This window comes from Epinephelus moara, chromosome 3 (assembly GCF_006386435.1).
Source record: "Epinephelus moara isolate mb chromosome 3, YSFRI_EMoa_1.0, whole genome shotgun sequence".
Lineage (NCBI taxonomy): Eukaryota > Metazoa > Chordata > Actinopteri > Perciformes > Serranidae > Epinephelus > Epinephelus moara.
The window spans coordinates 36180973-36205306 of record NC_065508.1 but is presented as its reverse complement, the minus strand read 5'-3'; the positions used below and the strand labels follow the sequence as shown (position 1 = coordinate 36205306).

At 40.0% G+C, this 24334-nt stretch overlaps 1 protein-coding gene across 3 annotated transcripts in view; it reads left to right on the top strand.

The window, feature by feature from the left end:
* Nucleotides 1–17827, top strand: part of opcml (opioid binding protein/cell adhesion molecule-like) — a 552029-nt gene extending 534202 nt beyond the window's left edge. For 2 of the 3 annotated variants that reach the window (XM_050036108.1, XM_050036094.1), the window contains 4 exons: nt 14030–14167; nt 14494–14614; nt 16447–16598; nt 16977–17827. In XM_050036108.1, coding sequence (XP_049892065.1) covers nt 14030–14167; nt 14494–14614; nt 16447–16598; nt 16977–17098 — 533 coding nt within the window. In that variant the 3' untranslated portion in view covers nt 17099–17827. The remainder of the gene's footprint in view (nt 1–14029; nt 14168–14493; nt 14615–16446; nt 16599–16976) is intronic. The other variant, XM_050036102.1, reaches the window with a different exon arrangement.
* The last annotated feature ends 6507 nt before the right edge of the window (nt 17828–24334 follow it).

Here is a 24334-nt window from a genome sequence, read left to right as displayed (position 1 = left end):
AACCAGCAGAAGGTCTGTGGGTGGCATGATATCATACTGTACTCTACGTGGCCAGATAGAAATGGAATTACAGATATGTGACTGTCTGTCAAAATTACACCAACATAATGCCTGACTCTTGCAGCCAAGAGAACTATTTTGCTGCTTTTTCTCAAGATGTTGAGACGTTTCCCCTCATTTGTGTGCTGGAGGATTGTTGGACATATGATGCTGGCTTGGCAAAGAAATTCATCTGTTAATTCAGAATACTTGGTCCATTTAGTGAGGCAGTTAGGAAAACAGGGTTTTTTCGAAGACTGATGCATCGCCTACAAAACACTAATCTGAGTGGAATTAGTGTAACTGTGAGCATTTAGGCCTTTCATATTGTGTTTGTCTATATATATGCAGTGCTGCTGTGTGGATGTGTTTGAAGATAAGCAGCAGATGTTTGTGAAAGCACTGTCTGTTACAACTGTTTTGACCATTTACACTAAATATGTGAATTTATGACAGAATAGAAAATTGTATTGAGTGTAGACACATTAAAAATAAAATAAAATAAAAATATACTCCTCTATCACCCAGGGAGAAAGTCCACAGACTCCCTTAAAAATTTACACAGTTAACTTTATAAATTTTGTGAAATGCTATCTATGATTAATTCTTAACTGTTTGTGCCTGTTTGTGCCTGTTTGTTACAGCATATATATATATATATATATATATATATATATTAACTATTGCATGTAAACCAAAACCAGTATCTGCAGGACCAGTGTTTTATACAAAGATTCTGCATTATATTTTCATAACCTTATGATATAATAATAACAAGTGCGTCAATGAAAATATCTGCTGTGTGGAAAGCACACTCCCTCAACCAAGTGGGCTGAAAAAGGAAGCCAACGTGGAAGTGTCAAAAACTGCAGTTCCTCTCATGGCCACTTGAGGCTGGCTTCAAGAGCGAGTCAATCCCCACAGTTCCCCATGTAAAAATGCCCAACTTTACAGCAGAAATAAACATGTTTACAGCCTGGTACAAAAACCGTTTTGGTGCTAATTTTTCTGTTTATGGCAACTGTAAGGAGGATGAATTTTTTTATTTAAGTCATCCTTTTACATTTAAGGCTTAAAATTAAGCATAATTAAGGGTGTGGCTGCTTTGAATGACAGGCTGTCTGCTGATGGTGTCAAATCCACCCTTTACTTCTCAACAGTAGATCCTCTTATCCATACTGTATGTGGTCATCTCTGGCTCCAAAAATCGAAGATGGGGAAGGCCAAAATACGAAACTCATGGGCTATATCCAAATGTCCGGACTTGCAGACTTCGTGAGCGTGTTCCCGTGAAGTCTGGGAGTGCTGAGGGCTGTCCAAAATCACAATTCAACCAGTCCACAAGGGGCCTCAATTGGACTTTCTGCGGACTTCCAGAGAGTCTGCTTGGGGTGAAGACTTCAGCAGACTTCAGCGATTTAATAACCCACAATTCAATGCCATACATTTGTGATGTTGTGGGGGGTTTTTCAGTTGCCAAAGAAAAACGTATGAATATGTAAAATAGTTATCAATAGTAAGGCCTTTTAAATGCTACTTGAATTACATAGGCAAGAAATAATATTCAACCACATCATGATACAGAAATATGTATAAGTATAGCCTGTAGAGGGACTGGAAATGCATTTTATTATTGCAGCCTAACAGGCTGCACAGCATCATTGGCTAAAAAATGGCCAAAAAACAATGTATACCCAATTGACTGAGGCCTTGTTTACACGGATCCTGATACAAATAAAAACGGATTTTTATGTATCCTGTATAAAAAAAATCTGGGTTTACACGATCAATTATGAAAACGATTTCCCTCTACATGAAAACGCAAAAACGGCAGCTTTTTGCTGCAATTAGCATGCCAGGCCAGTAGATGGCGATACACCATAGAAGAACCTACTGCACATGCACAGTGATTTGTTTTCCTCTTGCCGCTAGTGAGAAAAACAATGATAAACTACATTTTAACCCTATGTAGCATAGTTAGCTGCTATGCACTTACTAATATTGGGCACAGCAGACCTCCATTTTAGCGCCGATGTAGTGGTGATGTTGATGCAGCAGTGCTAAGTTCATTTGTAAGCTCGTAAGTAGTCCCAAAAGTGCTAGCAAAACGTAAACAACCCAGCATATATCCGCCATTGTTGTTGTGGTTCTCAGGTGCCTACTGGGCATGTGCGAACTTGGTTGCAACGTCATCGTTTTCCAAAATCTCTGTCTATCCTGTTTCTGTATTTTTAAAAACTTTCACTTTGGAAGCCGTTATTGAAAATCTCTGTTTTCGTGGAGGAAAAACGGCGATGTGTAAATGCTGGGTGCAAACGCAAAGGTAAATACCAGTTTTCAGAAATATACGGAACTGTATAAACAAGCCCTGAGTTATAGTCCTGTCCTTATTTACAACATCTCTGTTTTTGAACACGTGTACATGTTATGTAGAGATGTATGAATACATTTTTGTTCAGTCACAAAGAAAGGATATCAAGGATATTTATCTTGTTATCTGCAGGGACAAATGAATAGGCACTATTCTTCAACTTATAAGACATATATGAATATGACAGCGGTGACAATTGAATGTTTCCACGGCAATGAGTAAAACAGTATTGAGGGCTGTCTATCAGCCGCTTGCAGTCTGCCCTCATAGATTTTAAGATATGACAGTAAATAAGTCACACTTCGTACAACTGAAGTCTGCGTGGGCTCAGTTTGCAAGTCCAGAGGGTGGACATTGGGATGCAGCCATGGCTTCAAACAGCAAACCAGTGGGTGACATCACTGTGGCTACGTCCATAATTTTTATGCAGTCTATGCCTCATACACATCAAATACAATAAGAACAGCTGATGATGGAATCGATAAAACATTGCATCTGGTTTCCACACATGGTGCTTAGGTGCGTTACGAGGCAATGCCACGCTAACTGCATTATCAAGGGGGATTCAATTCCAGCCAAGGACCCAGCAGGGACCCAGAAGGGACCCAGTCAGTTCAGCCTGGACCCTATAAAAGCCCAGCCAGTAATTTTAGATGGCTGCTCCTGTATAGTGCCAGTCCCAGATCACAGGCAAAATCTCTGTGCCTGTGTCTTTTGTGGTGCACTTTTCTTTTCCTGCTCGTGGCAGAAAAATGTGCCTGCTGAACTGCACTGCAGAATATGCAGGATACCTTTGCACCTGTTTTTTGGATTTGACACATTCTGCCCCACATGCAGTGTATTTATCAAAATGAAGCAGCAGGCTGGAGTCTTAGTTTGTGAGACTTTTAAAAAAATGTGTGGGCCAGGTGCCTCTCTCAGTCAATTCAGATAATGTATTGACCATTGTAAATTGTCAGCTGCACTGTGTCAGACCAAGAGTTTAGTGGTGTAGTGGATGGTATACACAGGTATACGGGGTATACCCACCTCTTTTTGTGGCCGTTTACAGTATACCCACTTACCAGCCAAAAAGCCATTGGAATAGGAAAGTATACCCACTTCCTTCTCAGGTAACCTACCCATGTATACCCACCTCATCAACTACCACTACACAGTTGTCGGTGCAGCCAAGTTAGTGGCTCTGTGAAGCTGTATTTATGGTCAACACAGCAGTACTTTGAGCTAAATGCTGTCAGCAGCATGCTAACATGTTTACAGTGACAATGCTAACATTAGCAAGTAGAATTTACTGTGTTTAACATCTCACTTTAGAGTGTAAGTATGCTAAAATATGTAAATTAGCATTAAACACAGTGCACCTCATGCGGATGGGGATGGCACACGACTGCAGGTATTTATATACCATAAATCAAATAATTAGACACAATTATTTTTTTTACCTTTTGGCTGGTTCGTCAGTGAACCAGCAAGGTTGGTAGAATGTATCCTCTAGGGATACATTAGAAAATTCCATGGCAATCACTCAAAACCAAAAAATTATGACACTAGAGGTGAGTCGGAGGATCACAAAAGCCATTAGAGTTCATCATCTGAGAACCACAAATGTCAAATTTCATGGCAGTCCATTTAAGAAATGGTGAGATATTCAGTCTGAACTGACTGACTGGCTGGCCAACTTACAGCATTGTGATCCACAGAGCCATGCCACTCATGTGGCTAATAAAATATATAACCCAGTATAACTAGAACCTAATTCTTCAGCTATAAAACAGAGCAACAATTATAAATGAACACAATATCAGCTTTTGTAGCACTCAAACAGGGGATCTGTGTGGTTTGTGTTTATTAAACTTCAATTTGCACTTGGCAATCAATAAATTGTGAAATCTCTGAAGCCCTGTACTTGTCCTTTCTTTTGAAAGGACATTTGTGCCTCTGTGAACGTTAGGCTGCATTTACCTCTGCATTCTTGTCAGACATTAGCCGTATCAACACCTTACCTGCTGTAGCTAACCTGCCGTGTTAACTCGTGTGGTAGCTTGTGTTTTATTTTTGTGCCTTGTCTGTCTCTGAAACATCTTTTGACATAAGTTTTGTTTGACCCCTGTTACATTATTAATACAATTAAACCTAAAGCTTTGTTTTAATTCATGAGTAGTTTTTTCTCAGGTTCAGTTTTTGAAGTGCTGTCAAAGTAAATGTTTGGATGACCACCATGTTTTCACTTATTTTCTGAGCCTGATGATCCCTTTGTTTGTTTGCCATTTTCATAGTAAATCTGGCCCATGGTTATGTCAAATAACAAAAAAGAGGAAGAAATAAAACAGAAGCATGAACACATTCTATTTTCATATCCATTTATCCTACATTATGTGCCCTAGTATTTAACACCTGGGATAGGATACCACTCTGTCATACAGACATCTCACTGATACTGTATGTCTTTGAACTGTGGGAGGAAACCAGTTCACCTTGAGGAGGCTCTAATTGTAAGTACTAGTAACCAGTAAGTAGTGACCACTTTGCATTGTGACACTTAAATACATGGATATATTTTTTCTTTTCTATGCCTCTGCGCCCGCAATAGCCGTGGCAGGAGGCATTATATTTTTGGGTTGTCAGTCTGTCCATCCATCCCATCGTGGTGAAAGCAATATCTCAAAAACACCTTGAGAGAAATTCTTAAACTGTGGGACAAACGCCCACTGTAGTACACAAAGAACTGATTTGATTTTGGTGGATTAAGGTCAAGGTCAATATGACCTTGTATCTGTCTCATTCTTATGAAGGAAATATTTCCGGGAGCACCTTGAGGGAATTTCTTCAAATTGGCATCAACGTCCATTTGGACTCATCGCCAATCTGATTCAATTTTGTGGTCAAAGGCTAAGGTCACCATGACCTTGCATTGGTCTTAGTCTCGTGAACACAATATCTCAAGAAGGTCTTGAGGGAGTTTCCTCAAATTTGGCACAAACGTCCACTAGGACTCAGGAATGAACTGATTAGAATTTGATGGTTGAAGGTAAAAAGTCAAGGTCACTGTGACCTCACAAAACATGTTTTTGGCCATAACTTAAGTATTCATATGCTAAAATTGACAAAAATATACACAAATGTCTTGTGATAAAATGATGAATTAATGACATTTTATATCCATAAGGTCAAAAGTCAACTTTGATATAATAATGTTCTACAATATCACTTATGGCCATTACTCAATGTCATATCTCAGGAGCAGACAGGGAGACACACAGTCAGATACAGACACTTACCTTCAATCAATTTATGTTTTCACAGTCATGGCTGTAAACTGTAAGTGCAACTTGACTGGTGTGCAGAGGCATACAACCATGGGGTGGTAATTCTAGTTCGTCTTTGAAGGAGCATGTGCGTACAGTCACAGGGCCCATTTTACATAAGCATTACACACAGATCACAAATGATTGCAGCGTCAGAGTTTATAAATGATTGCAGCTTTAACATCCTAGCTATTATGTTGCAAATTTGGTAAAACAGGCCCCTGGGTAAACAATGTGGCTCAGGCACAGGTCCTGTGGAATGAAATCATATCTCAATAGGCACCACACCATTGTACCAGCTTGGAAGACAAACATGGACCACATATTTTTTTCTTGTCTACTGAAGGGGTCATCTCAGCAAAGACTATCAGTAACAAAAATAAAATGCCTTTACTTTCCATCTTCTGTGAAGTTAAAATTGGTGCCTTCCAGCTTCTTTCACTTTGAGATCAACATTTTGATTTTTGGTTGTCATAGAGGCAATAGGCAATCTGTTCTAAATATGACCTGTTACTTGCTTTCTGTCATGGTACCAAATCATTTCATGCCATCTCTGTCTTTTATATTGTAATGCTTGTAATTGGACTGCAGTAATCTTTCTACCAAAGCTGCACATAGTGGCGTCTAGTCAGCAAGAGCTCCTTAAGCTAATGGCTGATATAGCTGAGGTGCTCCGCCGAGTGCTTTTAGACACTCATTTGTGCCGGCTGCCAGCCGGTACTTTAATGGCTCTCTTATTAGTCATCCAGTCATGCTGTACTGACACTGATGTTGTGCTGGAATTATGGCCATCGCTGCAGACCACTGATGTGGGTGTTGATGATGATGGTGATTGTTTTTATATTCATTCATCCACAATAATATGTGATGATTATGACTTCTTTATATTCATTCATCTGCGTAATTTAGATTGGCATTTATATCATAATACTTGTAACCGTGTCATCTTATAGTTTTTGTAATCTCTACATTCTGTCACCTCTGCTATGTATTCTGGCTGTGCACTGAAGTTTCTCAGCAGGAATCAATACTGTTTTGATTGTACTCTATTCACTCCTGCTCTGTTCTCAAATTGTTGTGTGAATGCTGACACGTTGCTGTTAACAATGTCATAATGAGCACACACACACTGAATATCAGCAGTGGGTTGAGTGAGAACTAGCAGAAAGTTGATGAAAGGAAAAAAACCCACACACCGATACTTGCCTTCATATGTTGTGACAAAACTAGCAGAGTTTCAGGCTGTCACACTCTGAATCACTTTTGAAAGTTTTTTATAGGAAATAAGAGACAATTGTTTGACAAATTCAGGAGATAAACATTTCAATCTAAAATGTGTTTTCTCAGCATCTGTTTTGTGACCCAAGCTGGAGGATTAAATGACATTTTTTGGGGTGGAAAAGTACTGAAATGTAACATCATATTACCTTTTGAAGCTTCTGTTGGTGTAAGGCTGGAGAGATTCCAAAAATTAACAGATTTGTTAAAGTTTGAATAAAATGTGCAGCATCAAAGCAGAAATATCTGAGATCTGCAGAATAGTTTAGTAGTCTGAATTTAAGTCATTTACTAGTTGTTATTCCATCAGCTTAGACATGATATTAATTGTAGGATCTTGTGCGGCACAATACCCCTAAGAAACAGTAATGTAATATACTCAGGGACGCAGTGGGACTGAAATTCAGCCCAGGATTTTGAGATCAAGAAGGCTTTAGTGCAAGTGGCCTCAGGGCGCCAGCAGAACATTTTTTGGCAGTAATTTTAACAGCAATACAGTCTTTGTGGTAAGAAGACAATCCCATGATGCTGAAGAACTTCAAGACACTTTAGGATGTCTGAATAAAAACTGGACCAAACCAGGCAAATCTACGTAAGCTGGAACACTAAAGCCCTTTTTAGATAGGAATTGTGCAAATTTGCAGGAAAGCTCAGCGTGTGACATAACCAGTGACGTGGGAGGGAAGCCGTGGCTGGTCAGTTCTTTGGTGTTTCTCTCATAAGTCGACCCGTTCTTCACCGTCCCCGTCATCTGACAGTTAATGGCCTCTTCGTTTGCGAGGGCAAGGAGGCTGCGCAATTCCTTGTCTCCCCAGTTGCTCATCTTTACAGTGTCTGTCAGGTTGTGTTTCCCTCTTGCTACTAGCTGCTTGCTAATTCCTGTTATCATCTGTTTCCTGTTTATCCACCGCCAGTGGCTCGCACGTGCGGCGTCATCAACAGCTCCTCCCTCAAGTCATCAACAGCCCCTCCCGTTGCAGAAGGCCGCCTCCGTCTGTTTGAACCAAATATGTCTACCCTACGATGCAGAAAATTGGGCGCCTTGGATCAACTCACCAATCCGGCTCTGTGTGTCTAAACGCTCGCAGCTTGCCGGCAAAACGGCCCAACATTCGCGGAAAATCTGGCAGTGTAGAAGGGGCTTCTGTCACAGTATACTGCCAACTACCACTAACTTCTGTACCAAAATGTGAAAAGCCAATCTATAGAGTGTTAAAATGGTAACAAATGCTTATACATGCACACTCAGATACTCAATGTTTTTCAATATATATTCAAAAACTACATAGCAATCCCATAAAAATAGAGCAAATAAATTGTGTGTGTGTGTGTGTGTGTGTGTGTGTGTGATTATAGGAAATAAAAACAAGCAGCTTATCATAGCAAATATTTAGAGACAGAAACAACAACATCCAAGGTATGGGGGCTATACCTTTTCAAAACCCCAAAACAAACACTGTCCGACCTCAAATCACCGGCAAGTGTTGAAACAGTCCAGCAGTCATCAGTGGCCTGGCTAACAGTGGCCACAGAAGCCTTGGCCCTTCCACCACAGAAAAGATCAGTCAATTTGGTGCATTAAGTTGCATCTTGCACCCATCTCTCTTTCATCCAGTCTTCCATCTAGCATGCCTCTGGGCCAGCTATAGTCGTGGCCAGAGACATCGTGTTTTCAGGTTGTCCGATCATCCCATTATCATGGATGCGATATCTTAAGATCACCTTTTGGTAATTTGTTCAAATTTGGCACAAATGTCCCCTTGGACTCTGATTGACTGATTTGACTGATTAGATTTTGGTGGTCACAGGTCAAAGGTTAAGGTCACTGTGCCTTGTCTGTCTCATTCTCATGAAGGTGATATCTCAAAAATGCCTCCAGGAAATTGTTTTCAAATTAGGCACAAATGTCCACTTGGACTCAGAATAAACTAATTAGAATTTAGGCCAAAGGTCAGGGTCATTGTGACCTTGCATTGGTCTTATTCTCATGAGCACAAAATCTCAAGAGGGCCTTTCGGGAGTTTCCTCAAATGTGGTACAAACGTCCACTTGGACTCAGAAATGAACTGATTAGAATTTGGTGGATGGTCAAAGGTTAAGGTCACTGTAGTCTCTCTCACCAGACCTTTCTCAAGAAAAGAAAGGTCTGGCTGGGCTGACTCTCACTTTAAGATTGGAGAAAAAACGCCCCGGCTGCTTGTATTTCTTTCAACACAGATGTGTTATAGGATATAATGATAAAGTGATGACATTTTATATCCTAAAGGTCAAAGGTCAGCTTCACTTTCACATCACAATATTCTGCAAAAAAAACCTCATGTAGAAGGGAAGATATCCGGTCAGATACTGAATAGGTGACAGTAGTCTTGGGTGTCCGCTTTAAAACTGTGCTAATTGTATAGATCATCAGCCCTGCTGGGGGAAAGATGTGTTTGAAGCATCCATTGTTTCACAGACATGGATGTAAACTGTAATTGCGACGTGATGGGTTTGTGGAGGCAAACAACCATGAGGCGGTGATTCTAGCTGCTAATTATGTTTGCCACAAAAACGTCAGACAGATGGAAACTCTTCAAGATGAAAAAGATTGAGCCATTCCGATCTCAACAAAAAACAAGAATTTGTCCAAATTGGGAGGGGATGCTCATACCCCCCCCCCAATATTGAAAGTTTTAGATTGGCCCAGTCTGACAGGCAGTGTTCTGCTCTGTGCTGTTTGTGGCTGCGAGGGCCAGGCAGCAGGCTGAGGACCATAACTACTGACATCAAAAATTAAAAAATGAAAACTCTATGACCACTAGCTGGTTTGGCCTGGAATGGACCAGCCAGTTCGGGAGACTTCCCAAACTTCCCAATGGCCAGTCTGCCCTTGAATATACTGTTTATGCAATCTAGAAAGTAATGAGCCATAATGATGTAATCAGATTAGAATTTGACAGTAAACTTCCTTCCACTCTTGGCCATCATTAAAGCAGTTGCACAGAACCAGCTAGTAACTCAACAGCATGCTGTCCCCCACAGTCTGCCTAATATAGTTATCCATGATGAGAATGTTCCATACCTATGCTAGCAGCTCCCCTGGTTACATGCAACAAGCTGATTATCCCTAGCCCACAACCTTTTCAGTGAATCCCCTGCCAGCTGCAACAGTGTCTGCAGCTGAGGATTTGGAAAACATAATGATATTATGCTAATGTAGAGATATTGCTGGATTGACATTTCTGCTGATTGGGATTAGTGCTCCTATCCATTTTCCCACCCACACAGCAATAGCTTAAGGTCTCTCTGTCACCAGAACATGCTTTTAACATTGCTGGTGTCAGGGGTAATTTGTGCTGTTACTCAAGTGGGCTTGTTTCGATGCAATTAGTTTATTTTCTTTGTGTAATGAGTGCATGCCCTGAGCTGTCTGCCCTCCGGAGACATTTGAAAACAGAGAAAGTCCCAAATTTAGAGACAGACTGCCACTGCAGTCTGTTAAATTTATTTATCTTCTTAAATTAAGATTGTTGACACAGATAATTGCAAGATTGTCCTCATCTGTTTAAGTTTACATATCATCACATTAAAAGACGAGTTATGTGTTATCAAAATATCTTTGCATCCACTGGTTTGTGCAAAATCATTACTTTGTTAACAGTGTATCCCATAATTCTATGGTGTATCAATAACGTCTTATTCAGTCAGCCAGTACAGTCTTGTGGGCTTCTATTTATAAAAGGCATCTGTTGTTTTTATTTTTCCATCTTCCCCTTCTCCTCTAATCCCACTGGTAGGAAAGCACCAAATAGCACAGGATAAATGCTTTTACTTTCTGTTTAAAGTTAATTAATGAAACACTGATCGTACAGGTGTATGCACTGCTTAAAGGACCAACCTATTGCTGTTATATGCTGAGGTCAATTTCTAGTCATGTAGATTACTAGTTAGCCTGGAGGGGAAATTAAATTTTTTCACTCTTGCTGTCAATTACACACTAAGTGGAGAGATATCAGAGTGAGGGGGCTGCCTTGGTCAGGCGCCCCGAGCGGTTGGGGGGGTTCGGTGTCTCTTAAAGGAGGTGCCCAGAAGGCATCCTGATCAGATGCTCAAACCACCTCACCTGGCCCCAAAGGAACAGTGGCTCTACTCCGAACTCCCTCCGGATGTCTTAGCTCCTCGCCCTATCTCTCTTCTAGCTGAGGCTAGCCACCGTCCAAAGAAAACTCATTTCGGACCCTTGTATCTGCAATCGCATTCTTTTGGTCACTACCCAAAGCTCATGACCATAGGTGAGGGTTGGAACATAGATGGACCAGTAAATTGAAAGCTTTACCCTCTGGCTCACCTCCCCTTTTACCACAACAGTCTGGCGCAATGTCTGCATCACTACGGATACTGCGCCAAACTGCCTATACATCTCTTGCTCCATATTACCTTCACATGTGAACAAGACCCGGAGATACTTGAGCTCCTTGTGAGGCTTTTGCATTATCCAAACCAGCACAAATAACACAATAAGAAACCGTGTAATCTCAAAGGCACCCCTGACTGGTCTGCCAAGCAAATAACATCTCAGTGCTTTTGTGCCATTTGCACATATTTAAATAAAGTATAATGCATACATTTGGCACAAAATTGGCCCCTGTCTATACAAATAAGCCTTAATGTGAAAACAGTCAGATAATAATAGCCACACGCAGATACAGTAAAATTATTAGCAAATTTAGAGAGTTGGTGGTATCTGAGGCACATTCATAATAGGGCTGTAGTCAACCAAAGAAAATCTTGGTCGTCTAAAGTCGCACGTATTGTTAAATTAATTGATAGTCGTGGGAAGAAAAAAAATCTGCACGTTGTTTTTACTTCTGCGGTGGTGTGTCTGTGTCACTCTGCAGTTACACCTCCTCCTCAGCGGTGGAGGTTCTGTAAAGTTTAGTTCAAATCAAACTTTATTTATATAGTTGATTCAAAACATACATTAAACATGGCTTAATAGAGACAATTTCAAACACAAGTACGCAAATTGGCTTCACTATAAATCGCAGCATTGACAGACAAACACAGTCTTTATCTGGACAAATTTCCCCCACCAATACAACATGCTAACGTTATTAACACAAGTCTATGGCATTTTACATTGTATAAAATAGCCTAGCGTCTAGCGATCTTTCCCTCTTCTCATATAAAGCCAGGGACAACAGCAACATGTAACAAAGGTAACGGCACATAATTTGGCTCCATTACAACTCACAACATTCACCGACAAAACAACTGTCTTATACTAAACATGTTTTCCAAACAAATACAACATGCTAACGTTATTAGCACCAGCCTATGGCATTTTACATTGTATATATTAGCCTAGCGACGAGCGGAGATTTCCTCTGTTCATATGAAGCCAGGATAAATCCCAAAGTATAAATCCCTAAAGGATAAATCACACACATGACTGAACATGCTATTTGTTATTGCTATTGTCCCCCTGCTGCAGGAAATAATGGATTAATCGTTGAAAGCTGTTGATGTAGCACTTTTCTCCTTATGAAAGTAACACAGCGATTATTGGACCAATGAGAATTTGGTCGGACGAGAGCATAGCGACCAAATAATCGACTAGTCGACCAGGAGACTACAGCCCTAATTCATAAGGGGTGTCACGCCCAGACTTTTCGTACTGTCCCAAGTTTTGAGGAATTTGTCTGCACTGTGTTGTTCAGGAACTTTAGTCAGCAGTCTGTTCTGCCTGCTGTGTTCCCGGTGCAAAGGTAGTGTTTATGCTTTGCCACCTGGATGATTAAATTGCACTCACCTGCAAAACTTCATGGACATGTTTACGCTGTCATATCATTGGTGCAATATCTTTTGTAAATCGAACCTTGAAACGGAGCAGATAGTGGTTGCAAGTGATGCACAATGCGTGGTGCTATCAGCGGCCAAAGATTTTTTGTGGGTTTACCCATAAAAGTCCACTGCATACGTTAGTCACAGCATTGCTTTGAACTAAATTCTAACATGCTCACAATGATAATGTTAATATATTGATGATGAGCAGAAATTGTTTGTCATCAATTTAGCCGGTCTTTGTCATAATCCAAGATTTGGAGAAAGTAAAACTTGCTGGTGGTGAACCATGAAGGTCTGAACCAAATTCCATGGCAGTCCATTCAATATTTCAGTCTCCACTGAGGTGGACTGACCGCTCAAGTAGCATTGCCATTGCTAGAGCCATGCGGCAAGCACTGCTAAAACACAGACTACTGGAAAAATGCTTCCTGGCACTGGAGCCCTGCCTTATCCCACTCCAGCTGCTTTCACTGGATTTCTGACCATTACTGCCTGAGCCCACAGTGTGTAATCTTTTTCTGCCCTTTCCCGTGGGGTTTGTGTCAGCTCCCGCACGCACCCGCAAACATTCTGACCATACATGCACGGACAAAACATTATCAATAGATTGAGTCTTCTCCTGTTCTACAGGGAAAGTACAACGTTATTAAGAAAGATAGGCATACCTGTTGGTTATGGGTAGTAGTATTACATTCTACTGCATAATAACATTCATAATTAATGGCAATTATTCTGGTAATTCTGGAATTTAATGTTATTATTGTTAACTGTAAAATTACTGAGAAATTCCTCCAAATATCAACGTGCCTCGCTTTTCTTTTGTATTGTAATGTCCTGTTTTTATCTCTTATTTTCCACTTTTCTTGTTGACATCACTATCCCTCATGATAATTAATCTCCAGGACCCGCACGTTTCCTTCTTACCACTCGCTCCCTCGAGATTTGTGTTGGGACCCATGGGAGCCCAGTCCCAATGTCGTCCTCTACCTGGCACTGCCCTATGAATTACTGTACTATAAAGCATCTGCAGGCTGAACAAACCATCCAGAGTGATGGCTGGTCTGGTCACATACAGTACCATATATGATATATATGCTATGTATTCAGGAAGTGAAAATTCTATCAAGGTCAGCACAGGTCAATTATGTACCAACAGGACTTACACTATTTACCAATGCATTTCTTCTTCTGTGTCTTTCCTTCTCCATAGGCACTCATAAATTTGTGACGGAATCGGAACATCTGGTGCTGACAGCCATTACCAAAGAACAGTCAGGATCGTATGAATGCATTGCTTCTAATGACATCTCAGACTCTGATCGCAGGACAGTGCAAGTCACAGTCAACTGTAAGGACCCAAGCTATCCCATTCATGGTGAAAATATAATGATCAGGGCAGATATATCCTCAAATTAAGCCTATTGTTTTTTTGTTTGTTTATTTTTATTTTTTTTACCAAATGATTTTCTTTTCTTTTATTGCTGTTATGAAATGTTTTATAGGGCTTTATGTCTTCAGAAGGTGTAACAAACAAACAAACATAACAAACTCATTATCTGTATCCTGGCCACCGCATGTTTAAAGAAATAGGCATATGAAGCCCAAAACACTAAATTATTTTCTTATGTTTTCAATTTGCCGCCATTGTAAAATGTATTTCATTTTATTTTATAGACCCTCCCTTCATTTCTAAAGCGAGGAGTACGGGGACTGCAGTTGGACAAAAAGGAGTCCTGCAATGCGAAGCCTCTGCCGTCCCGAGGGCAGATTTTGAGTGGTACAAAGAAGACCGCAGGCAAGTTTCTTTTCTGAGCTCTGTGATTTCTGGCTTGGAATTGTTTGAAGTTAAGAGATACACAAAAACACCCATTCTGCTGTCAGTTGTGGACTTGCCTTACTTGAAAAAAAAGCCAGGCTGCATGATCTTTGTTGATCTTCCTGTCCTTGTAAAATGAGAAATAAGATTAATATATTAAGATGATCATGTTCTGAAAATTCATAATTTTACTTTTTTTTCTTCTAAAAATCAGTCAAATTATTTGCAAAACAGGCATAGACACCAAAGGCAACTATTATTTTATTACAGTGTAATTGGTTTACGTCAATGTAGTGTGGGGCTCTGAGGTTTGGAGGATATAATAGTATAATATTTTTTCCGACTGAAAGCTGGAGACTGGAAAGATGTTTATGAGCAGCCCCAGAGCTGCTAAGCTGATGTAAACACAGGCTATGTTGCACTGTTAAATGGTCCCTGACAGTGACAGCAGTCCCCAAAAGACAAAATCAGTCCTCAAGATAAAAAAGATATAGGACGCTGATAAAATAAATGGCATCCACAAACATGAAATAAGGCAATGAAACAGGAAATGCAATAAGTGAAACAGAGGGAAGGTTGTCGTGCACTGAAGGATGAAGTGCACAAATACATACAGTTACTCCGATAAGGCAGTGAGCTGCATTCAGAGTTTAAGCCCTAGTATGAAAAATGTTGGCCTTTTACAGCCCTACAGGCCTGGGCGGATTATGAGACAATTGGCCCCTGGGTACAGATGTGCAAAGGCCCCACCACCTCTCCTATTAAAGAGGGATATACACAGACCTTGTGGTGGTTTTTGTCTTTTTTGTTGGTGTTGTTGCGTCTCTGTGTAGGTCTTTTGTGTCTCTTTAGTCTAATTTTGTCTCATTGAGGTCATTTTGTGTCTCATTGAGGTCATGTTATCTCTGACATGTTTTTGTTTTTTGTAGTAATTTTGTGTCTCTTTGAGGTCATTCTATGTCTTATTGAAATCATTTTGTGTCTTCATGATAACTTTGTGTCTCTTTGAGGTAATATTGTGTCTCTTTTAGGTAATTTTGCATTTTTTTATGGTCATTTTGTGTCTCTTTAAGGGTCATATTGTCTTGCTTTGAGGTTATTTTGTGTCTTTTTATGGTAATTTTGTGTCCTTTTACAGTGATATTGTGTCTCTTTGAGGTCATATAGTGTTTCTTTTAGGTCATTGTTTGTCTTTTGAGTTGATTTTGTGTCTCTCTGAGGTCCCTTTGTATCCTTTTGGTCATATTTGTCTCTTTATAGTGATTTTGTGTCTCTTTGCACTTCCTGTTTATCTCGCTGTGGTCTTTGTGTGTCTTTTCCCGGTCTGTTACTGTTATTTTGAGCAACATGTTTTAGATGAAGGCCACGGGACACTTAGGGCCCCTGGGCCTGCTCCCAGTAGGACGGTTCAGTAATCCATCTATGCCAGGTGTAAATGTATCCCTAATTTCATGTAAATCTTAACTGTGCTTGAAATCTCACAAGAACCTTAAAATGCAATGAGTGAAACAGAAGGAGGGTTGTGGTGCTCTCAGAGATGAAGTGCACAAATGCATAGTTACTTCAATAAGGCAGTGAGCTGCATTCAGTTTTAGTCCTTGTTGGAAAAATGTTGCCTTAAACAGCCCACGGGTGTAAATGTATTTCTAATTCCAATGCCCTTCTAACTTTTGAGTACATGTGCTTAAGATCCAACAAAACGCTTTAGTAAACACACGGCCTCAAAGGACTCAAGAAAAGCACAATTACAGTTTGTGTTCTTTCCTGCTCACCAGCAGAAGCCTTGAAAACAACTCCCCTCTTTCTTCCAGGCTCTTCAATGGTCTTAATGGGGTTAAGATAGAGAATCAAGGCAGACAGTCGATGCTTGTCTTTTTCAACGTCTCAGAAGAAGACTATGGGAACTACACTTGTGTTGCCATGAACAACATGGGAATCACTAATGCCAGCATAATCCTTTACGGTAAGAATACAGATGCTAAATATCTAAAAAACACAGTGATGGTTTAATTATGTTTAAATTATTGTAATTTATTTTTTAAGTGGACTATTTTTGGTGGCTGCTTCTTTGCATGCCAGCTGCTGCTCACATAGAAAAAACAATCCTGACATGAAGGTCACCAACTGCATCTTCTTCACTGGTTTACCTTTTCATTTCAACTATTCACTAGTTTCCATGGCAGTTGCAGCACCAATGTAAAGTTCTTACTTGGCTGAGAAAATAAGCCACGCCCTTATGAACATCTGAATTCCAGTTAATCACAGTTCATGCTGAAGCAGAGCTGTGGTTCCAGCGCTGATTTGAACTGTAAAACGTGCCAACGCTGATGATGCAGTAAAGTGTTGTGTTGTTCTCCTGCAGGTCCCGGTGCGATGCACGATGTGAATGGGGCCGCTGTGTTGCCCCGTTGCTCCGTATGCCTCCTGCTGACTGTAACCTTACTGTACTTGATGAAGTTCTGATGTGAAATGTGACAACCTCCAAGCTTCTCTCAGCATTGAGCAGCAAGAACAGACTATTAGTCCTTTAAGAAGAATGGAAATTTAAGAGTGCCAGTGGTTCACCCTTAGTTTTCTTTCTTTTTCTTTCTGGCTTTGCATCAGAGTCTGTTCTCTGTTGGCTCGCCAAGAGTGAGCGGCGTCAATCCGAGGAAGGGAAAAATTTGAATCATGCACTAATTTGATGATGGTAGAACTACCGAGTTTGTGTCTCCCCAAACCTTTTTGTATGTGAAAAGGGAAAAAGAAGAAAAATACATGTAACTTGTTGATAGTTGACTGTTTATTGCCCAATATTGAAGTGTACATTCAGATTATTATTATTGTGTCATGTCCTGTTCAATATCTGTACAATACCATTAAGCTTTTTTAAGTAAACGACAAAAAAGGAAAAAATGCAATGTGATTGTTGAATTTTACTGTATTTTTACAGTTGTATGCAAATCTGAGTAAAAGATCCTTCATGATAAACAGTTCAGAATAATAAATAGTACACCATGATTTCTCAGGCAAAGTCCTACTGCATAGTGCATCCAAATTTTTATTTCCTTCGTAGTGTGTGTAGAAAATGTACAAATGTGTACAGACAATTCCTGCACTGTATTTTTTTTTTTTTTCAAAATGCATACAATTATCAGATGAAACACCTAATCACAGCGTCATAGCAGCTTCACGGCATATTCACACTAGGCACTGAAAATCTGAAATTTGATTGTTTATGCGAAGTGTCATTTAGGACAGACATGTTGGTCAGTGTGCCACTTTGTTCTCTAAAGTGACAGGTTGAATGAAATGATCAGAGATGTAACTTGCTAAACAGGTAGTCATTAAAGCATCAGGTTAGTGGGGGGTCTAATTAGCAACATGGCACTGATCAGACATCTCACTCAGTGCAGCTGTTAAGTTGGGCAACTAAATTTAATTTGTAAAATAAAATTTTCTAACCCCCCGTTACGTTAGATTTGGCTTTTAAAATCTTGTTTTAAAGTTGCAACTAGTATGATTTACACAGATATGAACTCAGCAAAAATACAAACATATTTAATAAATAGCCTTTAAATTTCTCAGGCAGCCACAGTGGTTCTCAGGTTCCCTTGGTTGACCAGTGGGCTTTTATGCAATTGAGGCTTTTTATTCGGATTCACAGAGCCAAACGAGTTATCACAAATCATGTGTTTATATTTCTGTTCATCTACAATTGGAAAATAGTACTTACTAAATCTTGTTTTATTTTTTTATTGTTCTTGAATATCTCTGAAAATGCACACAGACACTCATACCTTTTTTCCACCAAACTAGCTCTGGTTCTGAAACCAGCTCAGTTCAGGATTCTTGGAACCTTGGTGCTATTTAGTGAACCGGCCCATGTTCCCTCCAGTTTTTAGCGGAGCTATTACAACCAAGGATGTGTCATCAATGGAGGGTGTTGCATAATGTATAATGGAAGTAAACGGGTTAGGGTTAGGATGGCGGATCATGCTGATTACCTGTGAGCTTTTGTTCTGTTATTGCATATATTTGTTTTTCTCCAAAAAACAAGCACTGACAAAGTACTAATGATAAGAACACTATTACGTGCAAGACTCCATCCTCTCTTTCCAATTTGTAGAACATGCCCACTAATATCATCACAGTTTGAACTGCAAGTCACTAAAAACTTTTAGTTTTCATGTTCCGAACCAATCTGTACTTTGGTCCAAATGCTCTGTACAGTTCAAATTAGTGGAACAAACTGGAATGGATCTGGTTCCATGTTGGTGGAGAATGGGTATAAGGCCCTGATCACACAGAAAGCATTTTAGCATCTGGAGGTGGCTTTTGTAATTGTTTTAAATGAGAATAAAGGTATTGCTCGCTGTTTTTGCATTGCTAAGTGTTTCTGCGCCCTAGGTGCCTGGCGTTTTTGCCGGAGCGCTCTGAACTCCTCAAGCTGAAAAACCTTGAACTCAGAGCTAAAAAGTGCCCTAGGTCATCTCCACTTTTTTCCCATTTTCCAATTGGATGATTTAAGAGGCGGGCCTTCTGGGGTGGTCACGACAACAAGTTTACAGTTGGTAAACAGTGGAGGAGAAACTGGTGGCAGCAGTTGCTGAATGCCCAGAGCTATACAACTTTACACATTGCTGTTCCCACCATCTCAATAGAAAACAGCAGGCTAGAAGCATTTAAATGCAATACTTGAAACAGCCATCATCGAGGAGAAGCTCCTGGACCAACAGGTGGTACTCCCTTTGATCCACCCTCTTCTTAGGGTCTCATGTACCCATACATTTTAGTCCATTTACTAAAGACATTCAATTAAAACATAAATAAATACATGAAGGCAGTGTGGTGCGCCTCACGTTGTGCAACCTGCAAAATGCTTTCTGTGTGACTGGGGCCTAAGGGAAAAAGTAAGAACAAATAGAGCAACCTAAAGGACCATGCTAGTGTTTTTGAAAGTTTGATCTTTTTTCCTACAAACATACCAGAGTTTTAGGTTTTTAAATTTGTATTTTTGTTTTCATATGTGATTGATATCAAAAGTAAATGCAGTGACTGGGAATTTGCATTACTCATTAAACACCACATCTGCTTTTATTGTTGTTGAAGATGAGTTATCTGTGTGGTAATGCAAATCAAAAGTTTGCCTTACAGTACATCAGTGGTTCTCAACCTCGTTTGTGTCAAGGACCCCTAAATTGATACACATAGGTCGCGGACCCGGATTATATAAGATTTTGCTTCAGGAACATCCATCTGAAAAGTTTTTTTTTTTTTTTAAAGATTTTTTTGGAGCCTTTTGCCTTTAATGGACAGGACAGCCAAGTGTGAAGGGAGGGGGGGGGGGGATGACATACCCCAAAGGGCCACAGGCTGGACTCGAACCTGAGCCGCTGCTGCAACAGCCTTGTGCATGGGGCACCTGCTCTATCCACTAAGCCACTGACACCCCATCTGAAAAGATTTTGGTTGTTGGTTTGATTAAGACCAGAAGTTGACGACTTCAGCTGCAACGATAGTTGATTTATCGATGATTAGACTGACAGAAAATTAATTGGCAACTGTTTTAATAATCGAATAATTGTTTTAGTCAGTTTTGAAGTAAAAAAGCGGGTTTCATGTTTGGTGAGAGAGTTTGATACTTTTCTTTGTCATTCATGATAATAAACTGAATTGCTCTGGATTCCTGGACCATTGGCTGGAAAAAAACATACCATTTAAAGACATCACGTTGGGCTCTCAGAAGTTACACAGGACATTTTTCTCTATTTTCTGACATTTTATTGACAAAATGAGTAATCAACAAAATAAAGGGCATATCAATAGAAAATGAAAGAAAATGTTCGTTGCAGCCCTATTATTGACAATTGAGGAGATAACTGTGGAGGAAGTAAAACCCATGATCAGAATAGCCACTTCTATATCCCTTAAGGCCCTGACACACCAAGCCAATAGGTTGGCCGTTGGTCGATGTTAAGCTATCGGTGAGTGTCTGTCACCCTAGTTGGTACGGTATGTCCCGCAATGTTGCCTCTCGTCGGCGCTTGTCAGCTTTTGTTCGGCCAATTCAGCATGTTGAATCCGCCTCGATTAAATCTGTCTGATTCACAGTTCAGCTCAGTGCACAACAGAAGAAATGGAAGTGAGGAACATAAAAAAGGTTTAAGTCAAGAGGGAGTGAGACCAAAACAAACTTGTTATGAGGTATGGTTGTTTGTTGTTGTTTGTTGATGTTGTTTTTCTTTAGCCATTGCGCTCTGTAGCAGAACCATTTCCTGATGGTTTGTGTTATTGTTGACTGGCGTATGGTAAATATGCTCTGTTCTTTCAACAATGGATCATTTTGTGCATGTGCTAACTGGCTAACTAGCATCAACCATCTAACTAGCATCTTTTTGAATGACGAATACAGACCACCACCATCTTTTGGTGAGGACAGTTATTTCCTCTCACGCAGGTGGAGAATATACTAACTGGCTGACCATCAGCTGTAGTCTTTGCGCTTGTGTACATGTGCAACTTTTTTGGCCAAGACACAGCAACATCAGATGATGCAGCAGGGGCCCTTCGTCGCCACTAATTCTCTGAAGCTGGTTTGGTGTGTCTGGGCCTCTACTCACATTGGGCTCACTTCTAAAATGAATTAAAAATAGTGAAATTAAACTATTCCCTATTTTTTTCTGGACACCGCCTGGAACTCCCTCAAGGACCCCTGGTTGAAAACCACTGCCTTACATTACCACTCTACAATAACACAACTTTGACAACAATAAAAACATAAATTGTGTGCACTGGGATGAATTACATACCTGTATCTCAAGCAAAAGTCTGTAAATTGAGTTTAGCATAGTAATAGATTAAGATGAACAAAAACAGTGCTGTGTTCCTTCAATTAGCTTCTTCACATATTTAGTAACATTACAATCAAGCTGTATACTCAAACATGCTCCATCAGTCAAAAGAGAGGACTGAAGTTTTATCATATTTGTCACCCTAGTATTTGATTATGAAGAGATGGAGAAGCTGGATAAACTTGATTTAAAACTCCTTCAACTTAAACACACCTGTGGAGGCCGGGGTGTTTTTCACATAGCTTCAGTCCACGTCCAATCCACAGATGACTCAAGCTCTAATATTTCCTGAACGTCAAGATAGTAAAGTCAACTTGAATGATGATGAATGTTCCGCGTAGCTGCTATGAAGCGTTTTTCAGGTGTTATGAATGTGTGCTTTTAACCTGGTTTGCCCCGAGATAAACAGCAGACGCTGTTTTCAAGACTGCAGAAGTGATTGTTGTGCTCTGTAGTCGGTGGATGCATTTTCAAGGGACATTTTTTTTAAGTCTGCCTCAGACAGAAATTTCCAGTGATGAGAATATAGTTAAAGCACAAGTGATTGATAATGTGATGTTCTGCTATTGTCCAGTTCACTCCTGTGCATACCTATGAGTAAGAAGTGTGTTGAAGACAAAACAACAGGGATGAGATCCATGTATGTGGGAATGCTTTTGTTGTACTCACATGTTAAGTTATGTGCTTGTAATGATGGTGAACCAGTCAGCTGCAGACTGTCACAGGATGTGATTTCACGTTTTTAAGGGTTTGCAAAAACAGACAGGTGAGATTCAGATACCTGCAAAACTAAAGCTAAGGGTCACTGTAACCCTTTCCATCCCAGATAGATTAACATGATAAGTATTGATGTCAATAAGCTTGAATCAGTTTGTTTAAAATCCCCATTAAAAGAGAACTGATACTGGAACTTACTTAAGGTGTATTTTTGCATATGGCACCATGAACAACTATTATGATTATTATTTAATGGTTGAAGGATTTTAGATTTATGCATTTCACATTATAATCCTGAATGCATAATGGGCATTTAAAGTTTGCAGTATTCACAATTCACTTGTCATTTACAATGTTTTTTCTTTCTTTCTTTTTTCAAACAGTTGATTTTACAATGTAAGATCTCATTGACGGCTGCATTGTTGACCTGTTTGATATGTTTTCTGACCTAACTGGAGGTTCAGCATAGGATAGTCACTATTATATGGTATATAGTCATCGTATCATTTGATTGAGAGATTGCAAAAATGTTCATAAACTGGTTAAATGTGAATTCAAGTTGCCAATCATTTGTTTGACTATGTTGCCACACATTACTGTCATTCTTTAGCTCCTTACTTTTTAATTTAAAGCTGCACTAGGCGACATTTTTATATCGACAATAGATCAAAGTACTACATAGTGAAAATGTATTGCCCTGTTCCATGAAAATTAGCGCATTACACAGTTAAAAAAAAAAAGGGGGGGGGGGGGGGGAAAAAAAAAGGGGAAACCCGCCTCAACCAGGGTATNGGGGGGGGGGGGTAAAAAAAATGGGTAAACCCGCTTCAACTAGGCTATAGACTCCTATAGACAATAGACTCCCATCGCCCGAACACCAGAGCTGTGTACAGTTTTGCAGAAGATGAGTATGCCTTTAGGACAGGCCAGAAAACAGGTTAGTATACAGCAGAAAGCAGCATGAAGGCCTGTGAAACTTGGGGTTACTCCTTTTTTAATTCTCTTACTTATTCAGTCTCTTTTTTTGCAAAAAATCCCCAGGGAGTATGCTATATGCTGTAGCTTGCTAGCTTGCTAACCATTTTTCATTATTTCAAACAAGGCTGCTTGTAAGCTAACATTAACTACTGGAATATTAGCAGCAACCCACGAGCTATCTGTACATTTCAACTGAAGAGTTCTTGCTTTAGTCATATGAATGATTACACAATGTAATTTTGAAGCTAGCAGGCTTCAGCTGAAATGTACAGTTAGCTCGCAGGCTACTAGTAAACATTCCAGTAGCTAATATTTGCTTGCAAGTAGCCCCTGCAGCAGTTAGCTTGCTAGCTATAGCATATAGTGTACTTACTGGGTATTTTGGAGGCTGCAGTAATTTCTGTCAACTTATTTTATTCTCCATTCTATCTTTAGACATGTCCTTACAAATGTGAGGACGCATCATCACTCCTGTTCACAACTCCTCTTTATCCTCCACAACTGCAAATGTTTCACAATAAAATGAAGGGATTTTCTCAAGCGAAGTTTTAAGGGGCTTTTAATTTGAAACAGATACAGGAAGTGTTGAGTTTGAAATGATGGCACGATGCATTAACTCTATCAGGCTGATATCGTGTAGTGTGAATCAGGTATAAGACAAATCAAAGACAGTGGATAAACCAAGGGGTCCATGTCATTGGTCCGACATCCCATTAGTCCGACGGTCCGTGGTGCTGAATGGCTCCCGGCGGGCGTATTTCTACCTTGATGGTGCGCCGCAACCGGCTCTGGGTCAGCTGGGAAAGGCTTGTGGCGAAGCAGGCTCACGGCTTATGTGTTTGTCACTTTGTTTTTCATTTTAAATCACACCATGATCTTTTCCTAACGTCCACCTGAAGACGACCAGGATCTGACATTACCTCTTAAGAAACAACGGTTGTTGGCGAAGAAGTTGTCGGATAAAGAAAGGGACAGAACTCGGATTAACTTTGGCCTTGCATTTCCAAGGTGGAGAGCACTGCAAGAGCTAAAGGGGCTACAATCTGACTCGGAGCTAGCTCTTCTTCTCCTGGACAGGTACAACATAAAGTCAAATGTCTGTTTTAATTAGTGTTACAGTAACGTTAAGCACATGTCACTATGTCGATTCAATTAAATTTAATGTTACAAT